At 31.5% G+C, this 10,039-nt stretch overlaps 1 protein-coding gene, 1 long non-coding RNA gene and 1 pseudogene across 2 annotated transcripts; all 3 read right to left on the bottom strand.

Moving 5' to 3' along the window:
• Positions 1-1,586: 1,586 nt before the first annotated feature.
• LOC133832999 (uncharacterized) lies at positions 1,587-3,003 on the bottom strand. The gene is made up of 3 exons (XR_009892578.1): positions 2,822-3,003; positions 2,077-2,192; positions 1,587-1,687 (listed from the first exon to the last, which is right to left on the bottom strand). It is a non-coding gene; the product is annotated as an uncharacterized LOC133832999 (long non-coding RNA).
• Positions 3,004-3,369: 366 nt separating this feature from the next.
• LOC133834118 (DUF21 domain-containing protein At4g14240-like) lies at positions 3,370-6,408 on the bottom strand (annotated as a pseudogene).
• A 266-nt stretch (positions 6,409-6,674) lies between these two features.
• LOC133833002 (probable E3 ubiquitin-protein ligase ARI7) lies at positions 6,675-7,065 on the bottom strand. The gene is made up of 2 exons (XM_062263270.1): positions 6,924-7,065; positions 6,675-6,842 (listed from the first exon to the last, which is right to left on the bottom strand). Exons 1-2 carry the CDS (start codon positions 7,048-7,050, stop codon positions 6,712-6,714), a joined length of 258 nt encoding a protein of 85 aa, XP_062119254.1. The 5' UTR covers positions 7,051-7,065; the 3' UTR covers positions 6,675-6,711.
• Between the last annotated feature and the right edge of the window lie 2,974 nt (positions 7,066-10,039).

Here is a 10,039-nt window from a genome sequence, read left to right on the forward strand (position 1 = left end):
AAAGATTTAAAATAAAGTTATTTAAGCGAATAAAAATAAACCAATTATGATTTGAAAATAAGTTGTAAAAGAAAGATTATTAAGATACTAGAATCCACAAAATGTAAGTTTAATAATAATTATTAGTATATTCACTACAAGAAAAAACAGTATTCATAACACTTAAAAACTGCTAACCGGGACTATTGATAGCACTTCTGAAAATGCTAACATAGCCCCTGTTATTAAAAGTCCAGTCTTTTCTATAACAGTTTTTGAATGTTATGTTCGGTGTTATCTTAAACTATTCAATAACATATTTTTAGATGCTATAATATTGAAATAATAACATTTAGATAGAGTTTTTGGTTATAAATTTGAAGTTTAATCTTGTACTTTTTTCATAACACTTTTCAACTGTTACATTTGATTATTTTGATAACATTTTTAGTTTGTTATATTATATAAACCATAACGATTTTTTACGCTTATAATATGTTTCTAAATCATAACATATTAAGGTTTTTTATTGTGATAATGGTACTTATAAGTTTTTTTTTAATTAAAAGATTTTCATTATTGTATTTTGATAAAAAAAAAATCAAAATTAATCATAAAATATAATTCTCAATAGATTGATAAACCATAAGTATTACATTAAACAATAACTAATTCAAACTCTGAATGTGTTTATTTCATGAGATCTTAGTTCTAACTTAAGTTTGAAAGCATAACATAATAAAGTATTATAATCTTGAACATTTTTTACTTCAAAAATGAAAAACAAAAAATTACACGATACATTTTCTTCCAGGAGAGCTTTCTCTTTTCTTTTTTCATAAGCCGCATCACTTCTTATTTTCCTTTCTTCTATCTGGGACCTGAGTTCATGGTCCCTTTGGATAGCAGTCAAGTGATTATCAAGTGCTTCGACACTACAGATGATGACCCAAAAATTAGAAAACAGAAAGTCCAAATCTGACTTAAACAATAAAAAAGAAGAAGGAGATGAGAAATCATTAAAATTCCAGGGAAAAAAAATATCAAAAGCATGAGCACTTCAATGAGGGGAGGCAAAAAAAAAACAATACAGCATTATTAACAAAGGAATTGCAGTCTTACATTTTTCTTCCATCAAGTATGGCTAAATTTCAAGTGCCGACTCATTCTTAGAGTCGTCATCATCACTAAGAGATAAATCAAGAAAATACAAAGTATTAATAGAAACTAGCGAGATCTCTAACAATCAATGCGATATCACATAACATAGAAATATCATAGAAGTCTGTCATGAACACACAACAGCTGAATAAAGCTTTTGATGACAGAATAGGGATGCAAAACTTGAATTGATAAATGGAATATAAGTAAAGGAAAACAATCAAGGCCAGTTAAATGCATACCTAACAACCATATACTTCACACTAGTTAAAACAGAACATTTCACAAATGACAAATATGGAATAGAATATAGAAATAAGTTGAGACAACTGCAGTTACATAAATATATATATATATATATAGAGAGAGAGAGAGAGAGAGAGAGAAAGAGACCTTTTCTGAACTACGAGGCCTTGAAAGTGAGTATCAAAATCTGAGATTCCAGAGCTTAACTGGTCAGAATCCATTGATGCTTCTGCTGCTTCAGCAACGCCCAAAAGCTTTAAACACTCATTCCAACACTCAGCACCCCTCCATAGAAGCTTAGCTGCAAGACCATAATACCCAACATCATTAACATCTTACATGAACACCCTATTACATTAACTACGAATTGTCTAAGAATTTGGCCAACTAGAACTAAATAAATTAATCACAAATTTAAATGTTGTATTTATCTTTCCTGAAACTTCATAGAAAAAAATAAAAATACTATTCAATGCAAAAATATAAACCTAAACTTCAGTTTTTCCTTAAAACTACTGTATTTGAGACGTAAAACCCATTATCATCTCTATCAAGCCATAAATCCAGATAAACAGAAGAAAAAACCAAAACTGTATTATTTTTCTTCAAACTCATGAGTTATTTTAATATATAATAATTATTATAAAAAATAATCAAAGATGATGCCTAAGAATAAAAAATCGTCATTACCCTTTTAGATAAGTGGGGATGTAATCAAAATAAACCATTTTCTTCACGGCAACGGTACCCTAGTCGCATTGAAGTCCCCGCTGTTACAACACCATCCCCACAGTCCCACCTCCATGCTAACATCTGCAACAATAGAGAAAGAAAGAGAGAGAATGAGATCGTGGGTGAGAGGGAAAGAACTAAATATGGAGACACAAACAGATGTACATATATCCTTGTATATATATAATACCTATACATGAAATAAATACATCAAAATAGAATAACATCAGAGCAGAAAGAACTAAGAAAACTTAAGAAAAAATAGGACAGAAATGGAAAAATAGACAATGAGAGTCACTAAGGAGGGACAAGTGACTAGCATAACAACCAAATAATAATCGCACCACACTTAATTCATAGTAACTGCTCTTTAAAAGTTCTATGCATCTGCCTTTATATAATATGCAATGTCCTAATGGGAATTTATATTTGGAAAGACAACCAAAGAAAAAAAGTTACTTTTTGTAAACAAAAGTAGACCCTACAAACAAACAAAATTAACATAAAACAGATGAAAATATTGAATACACCATAACAGATGGAAATACTCATCACAAGCTAAAATGACATGGTGAAAACTTATAAGAAATCAAGCTATAGAATCATGCCTTGTGTAGTCATGATGGCAACAAAAAGGATTATGCCAACAGGTTGCACCTTAAAAAAATGCCAAGCTTGATCACTGGTTAGAAGAGATACATACCATCGAGCCTACACCTCGCCTTGCCAAGCCCTGCCACCATCAACATCATCATTAGAGAGAATTAAGGCAGTCTCTTTGATTGATTTCCTAACCTATAAATAAGAGACCAAAAATTGAATGAAAGTTAATAGAAGAATTAATAAACAAATCATCAAATAGCTATATATGAAGATAAAACTCCAAAGTAAATTAGATAAAATATAATCACGTGTGAAGACCTGTTTCCATTTTTTCCTTTCTGCTTTATGTGCATCTGGTTGTTTTTTATGCTCTGTATTCTGAATTAGTTTTCTATTTCTATTGTTGCTCTTTCCATCTGCTTAGAAAGACCTTAAGGCATTAGTTGATTAATATATACATAAATAAAGAAACCCATGTAAGAAAGCTCAAATACCTTGAACCTGAATATTAATCAAAGAAATTTCCAACATTGAATGTTGCTTTATGCATTTTAATTTCTCATTAAGACCTGGCTAAAAGCATTGAAGCAATCAATACAAAATATTATATTACCACTGTGTCAAAAAGCAATCAATTGAATATTTATATTAGATGAAATTAGCGCATAAATGATCAACTCTTAATAATGGACCCATTCTAAAGATACTTTCATCTTTTACCAAAACATTGATAAGTGCTTATAGTAAAAAACCATATTAATTATCAAAAGCATCAAACAAAGAAGCCTAAATAATATAAATATGCATATAGAAATAGACATGTTCTATAAAATTATTACTAGGCAACCACAGAAAAGCCTTCTCCCCATCAATTGTAGGAAGCTTGCTTTTCCCTTTAGTCTTCACCACAGCTGCCATATGACTGCTGCCCTTTTGAAACTCATTTAATATATCGTACAGTGGCATATCGGCAGGAACTCTGAGTATACAACATACAAATCAACACTGGATACTCTGACTGAATGTATTTTCTGAAAATAAAAAATTAGTAATTGAAGAGTTAAGCAAACCGTGGTATTCTCCGGATGGAAACGGCACTGACTGGAGTCTCTGTTTCAGGTCGTACAGTAAGAAGACTTTTCACCTAACAATAAGCAGAATTGAACAAGTTAAAGAGCAGAGTACAAAGTATGTTGCCCGCTGTTAGTTCCTTTGATAAGTCAAATTTAAAATGCATCTAGTATACAAACATCTTCTAAACATTCACATTCTACTATTCTAGCACCCACCAGAAGCAGTCCAATAACGTTCTTCGGATTCCCATAATAGACAGGAACTCGACTATGCCCTCGAGCAAGAACTTTTCCCATAGCCTCCCTGTGTTATTGAATAAAAGGAGGAGAAAAATGAGAAATACAGTAAAAAAAAAATAATTTTTTTCTGCAACAAACTTCTACTAAGAAAACAGAAAATAACTGTACGACGAGAAAACACATTGAGTTGTCATGTGATTCAAACATTCCTAACATTTCAATTGTAGCATAAGACATGTTTCAGTAAAGCATGGGTCACGCCATTATGATATGCCAGAGCACTGTATGCAAAAATAAAAATAAAATGTACAAACTATCCTCAGTGAAACTTTGTGTAAAAAGGTGACAGAACTATTGACAAGCCAGCAACTAATTGGGATAGTGTTCCTAAGATGATAGGATAGGCTAGGAGCCTAGGACTAATATCACAGCTAAAATATCCTTCTTTTAACACAATCTATCACTACAACAACAACAAAACTTTCTATATTTTCTTCTTTTATAAAAAAATAGTTTCTAAGGTCGAGTGACTGAATCTTTGAAAATCAGCTAAAACCAGCATGTAAACAAAAATTGTGAAAACCAGTAAAATCCAATTGACAGAAAGAAAGAACAATGAATTCATGACCAAAACTCACCAGTCCAACTTTGAATTGACATCTAAGGAAAACGTTGATTCAATGGGTGTCATAGCCTCCTCAGCTGTCTGTTTTTTAAGGTTTAAAAAAAATTAATAATAGAAAGAAAGTAAGATGCTGATTTTCTAATCATGACACATTATTGCAAGCTTACTATCATATTCAAGTTACAATTTCAGTATGAGCATAAAGAGTGAAATCATTATACATCAAAATGAAACTATAATGACAAGAAAAGTTTCAGAATGCTCTTTAAACCAAAAGATAAGATGACTGGGGAGTAAAGTAAAAAAATCCAAACAAATTTAAAACAGAATATTGAATAAGCGAGCTCGAGAGAGAGAAAGATTTAGCATGAGCACAGAGTTTCAAATAGCTATACTTCAAAATGAAATTACAATTAAAAAAAATAAGTTTTAGCCTCTTTGGTATAGTTCTAAAGACTCAGAGAGAGAGAGAAGTAGAAGAAGTAAAATAAACTTTCATATTCACCAGGATTTACGTCCACCTCATATAATAGTTGGATATAATACTATCACTGGCATACATGCAAATTAGAAGGAAATGAATGTAAGGAATAATGATATTTCTGTTAAGACCTTACCTTCTCAGTTAAATCTAGTGCCCCACTTATAATTGTTGTCTCGTCATGTGTAAGCTCACCACCCTTGCCGGCCTATTATGACAAGATAAGGAAATCAGAACTAATGTCAAGATATATATGTGGTAGATGATAGCAATAATTCGTATTTTCAACTTGTAAAGCTATTCCTTAAGTTAAAGAGCATATTAATTATCCTCAACAACTTTACTTTACCTCTTGGCTGTGGATGGAGACAAGGACTTTTAACTGAGCTCGCCTAAATAAAGCTTCATTATGTCCTAATACCCAATCCAAAATCTGCATTGTGTATATCTCAAGTCAAAAAATAGATATAAATCCCTTATAATCTGATATCATTAAGAATCCATCGTTTTGCAACCAGATTCCACAGTTTTGCTTTACATTTATGATTTATTTTTAACCACTGAAAAAATACTTAAATTCAATGACTAAAACACCAGTTTAAAATAGTATAGATTAGAGGGTTGATAAATGCAAATTCCAAGTTCACATTTAAATGTTTAAACATCAACTTTCCATTGGAGATTGTACCTTTCCAATTGGGTATGAAATTGGGTAGCAAATTATCATCAAAATCCGAACAAGCCAAACAAAGTTGGAACCTACTGCAAGTCCATATCTAGTGCATATAGCTTGTGGGATAACCTGATTTAGAAAAACGAATATCAAGTTTCCATCATAATAAGCCAACAAAAATATTGACACTTTACTGTTAAACCAAGCATGAAAGTTAATGGAACAAAAATAAAATACCTCTCCAAAAAATAGAACAAAAGTCACAGAGAGAATATAGCCACATACTGATTGAACATTTTATCCAAGTAAATTGGAAGGGCCTGCAAATTTGTGAATCACCATATCAAAAAATCAATCTGGATTGTGAATACTCGATAAATATATAATCTATGCATAAAATCACATCAAATTCCAAAACATCAATCTGGATTGTGAATACTGGATTGGAAGGGCCTGCAAAGTATTTTAACAAAAATAAAAGATAACATACCTCTTGCAAACTGCTGCAAATAAAATGTACAGTAAGTATTCACTTCCAACCAAGTTTCTCAAAAGAAGCCTTCTTCAATGAATAAAGACAAACATATGGAATCATTACATATTGAAATTTTATTTTATCACTATTAATAGGAAAACCAATTTTGACCATTTTATTTAAATCTAACAGTCATAATAAATCACTTTATCAATAAAGCATCAATGTCAAATAAATAACAAATACCATTTTTCATACAAAAAATTGACCCCTGCCAATAGGGAAAACACCCCTACCGAACTAGCTCCCCATATATTTAGATAGATATTTATTCACACACATAGACAAATTAATATTAATATGCATGTTGCACAGGACCTTCTGATTCAAAGAAAAAAGCCAAGTAAATTTTTGGTTTGGCAACTACCTGGTCAGTCCAGCAAGTTTTGTGCGAAACTCATTGAAGTCTTTTGATTGGCCCTCTGCATTAAGGTAAACATGTAGCTCCTTTTCTGCACATTGATGAAGTCTTTCCAACCCAGACTCTGCCTCACCTGCACAAAAATCCAAAGTTAAAGCTTAAAAGAGGGCAAAACAAAGATAAGTTTAGAATCAAGCTCAATAATACTACTAACCTTGCAAGTACTCAAAGAACTGTCTCTTGGCATGTTCATGCTCTGGTAAATAATATCCATAAGCATATGTCCATTTCAAAATACGCCTGCACTCAACGATCTGAAAAAAAAATAGTAAGGAAAACATTATTTCATTTCTTCGAGTGAAGAAACTGTACCTTGAAATAAAAGTTAAATTATCTTACCTGAAGCCACGCCTCTGTTATGAACTTTAGCTGTGACTCAGGTTGGCACTGTATGTCACTCAGCTTCTCAAGCTAAAAATTGAATAAATTGTAAAAATTAGATAAGTAACAATAGGAACAGTCTCAGCCAAGTAAATGTAGAACAGGAAAACAAAAAAAAAATCTGCCTCCCTCCAATCACAAGAATAACACACGGTTTATATATTGAAGATAAATATTGCTTGAGCAAAACAAAAGCAGAAATATCTTATAAACTAGGATAGTTACAACTGAAGAAAACTTATTTGTTGGCAGCAAAGTATTTTTTTTTTAAGTGACAAGTAGGCATGAACAGTTAACATACAAAAAGCTAATGTTATAAACAAAATAGGAAAGAGTCAAAATACTGTTCTCTTGGGATATACTTTTCTCAAAAAATAATAAGGCATACTTCTGCAGTGCTATTTCCTTTTCTATTCGAAAAAAAGAACTAAAGATCTAATTCAAGATTGGTGAACCAAAAGAACAACCACTTGAGGGGCATGTCCCACATTTTTATACATTAATAAGAACATGTGCCTTTGCTAATTAGCAATTGCTTGAGTTAAAACTCCATGAATCCTAAAAGAAAGTCGTGCATGGTCAAAACTATCAGCCTCTCAAAAATATACAATAAGCATGAGAGAGAGGGGGGTTAAAAAAACCAATAATAATAATATCCACCTATTAATTTAAGTACTCTACAATTTGATCATGAAACTAACAATATATCACTTACATCATAAATATGTATATATATCACATGAAGAAATCTACAATTTGATAGCACATATCACACTAGATCATCACTAAACTAATAATTGGTTCAGAAAAGAGAAAAAAAAAAGTAATAATAATGCTTACATGCACGCTCTGCATTTGCTGTAAGTCTGCAAGTGCTTTTTGCCTAGACTGCAATTAGAATGAAAAATAAGAAATCAGACTCCACCATTACGTATATAATAAAAGAGCAAGAATCCACAGTTCCTTGGCAATCTAGTAAGGGTCAAAACAACAAATAATATCAAACATCACATTCTATTTGTTAAAACCTCACTACAAAGACGAATCAAAGTCCAACTAGCTGATAGGAATTAATTGACTTGTTATAAGAAACGGCTCGTATAAAATATTAAAAAAGGAAATAGCCACAATATATATACCATTACCAAGTGTTGTATTTTGTTGACCCACTCTGTCTGTAAATGATGTTAGTGGAGTCTAAACTGTATATTAAATAATATCCAAAAACCTATAGTAATTCTGTGACATTTTCATGTCTTGAAATACAAAACTCATGAATTCCTAAATTTCACAACTCACTTTTTGGACCTTGAGTTTGAAAAGAGTCGTCAAGCCAAATGTATGTACCAATTATTGTCACAATTCAAAACTTATGAATTCATAAATGGGTTGATGATGTCTAAATACTAGATGCTTATGATTTTCTAGATTACTATGTGGATATGGGTTTATTTGCTATTTCAATTCACTTTAAGTTTGATTTATAAAATTCAAATTTTGTTTAATTTTGATTTCATTCAGTAAGAACTGCATATTTGACCAGGCCTAATTATATGGACAGGCTATTGGAATTAGTGATAAGAATACATCACTCTCTTATCTTCTTACTTTTCTATTTCTATTTCTAACGCATTCTTCATTGGCCTTCCTTCACTCCTTTTATCTTTTCCCTATATTCCAATCACTAAACTGATCCTACAATTTCTTTTTTAAATTTGTAAATTATTTGCTGAAGTAAAAATTATGATTTTCTACAAAGTAATAAAAGTAAAACATTCCTGCATGAAACATTAGATATAAAGAAGCACCTAAGTAAACACGCAGAACATACATTCAACAAAACATTCCAAAGGTAATTGCAGCTATTACTACAAAGGGATATATCTATTAAATGAACGGGGAATAAAGCGCTTCTGTCAAAAGATAATAAGGTCAAAGTAGAAAGTGGGCTTGAATTTTTTTTATTTTCTTTTGGTGGGATTGGATTGGATAATATTTATCATTTGATTTTGTTGTGAAATTGAAGAGTGATTTTGTTGTAAATCTCGCACCCCAGCGAAACATTTTCTCCAAACAATTGTGTTTACTCAAAACAAAACTCATTTCCTCTTTCTCAGTACCTTAAATATTTTTCTCAAAATATCCCTCGACTGAAAATGTGTTGCATCTAAATGAATGAGACCATATATTATATATAGTTAGGCAGTAGAATAACTACCACACAATATACAAATTATAAATATATATACATTGATTATATGATATAAAATTGAAATCTGAATAAAATAGAAAAAATAAAAATACCTCACAGAGACACGAAGGTCTGAGTTTTCTTGCCGGAGTAGTTGCTTCAAATCGGAGAAAGACATAGAGAAGGAGAAGGACGAGGAAGGTGGCATGGTCGTGTTGTGCTTCAGCAGCTCAATGGGATGAAGTAAAGAGTACCACTGAGACTTGGGTCAGGGAGAGAGATACGAGAGACCAAGTGTGAGAGAGAGTGAGAGAATGTTTGAGGGAGAGACTAAGTACGAGAGAGAGAGGCAGAGGAGGCAGCACTGGTTTAGGCAGCTAATTTGGGTAGCTAGCTTAGGGTTTAGGGATTCAGAGAGAGGAAAGCTATGAGAAATTATAAATTCTTTTGTGTTTGTTTGCATTTTTTTCCTTTTGGAATTCCACAAAAAAATCATTTTGGCGCCTTCTTTTTATTTCACTTGGCGCCTCATGTATCCGTGTCTTGCCTTGTTAAAAAAAAGTAATTGTTCCGTATTTTTTTATTTTCCAATCAATAGCGTTTCTTAATATATGTCATTTTTTATTGTAATATATAGTCAAACTTGTTGTAGTGATTGATTCCCAAGTTTTAAAGATAGTTAATGTAACGACCCGGAT

Source organism: Humulus lupulus, chromosome 1 (assembly GCF_963169125.1).
Source record: "Humulus lupulus chromosome 1, drHumLupu1.1, whole genome shotgun sequence".
NCBI classification, from domain to species: domain Eukaryota; kingdom Viridiplantae; phylum Streptophyta; class Magnoliopsida; order Rosales; family Cannabaceae; genus Humulus; species Humulus lupulus.

Excerpts from the sequence above, each read along its gene's own strand:
- LOC133833002 (XM_062263270.1), bottom strand. The coding sequence starts at position 7,050 with ATGTTTTCCTTACTATTTTTTTTTCAGATCGTTGAGTGCAGGCGTATT. Across the intron at positions 6,843-6,923 it reads GTTCTTTGAGTACTTGCAAG|GTGAGGCAGAGTCTGGGTTG; the intron begins GTTAGTAGTATT and ends ATTTTTGTGCAG.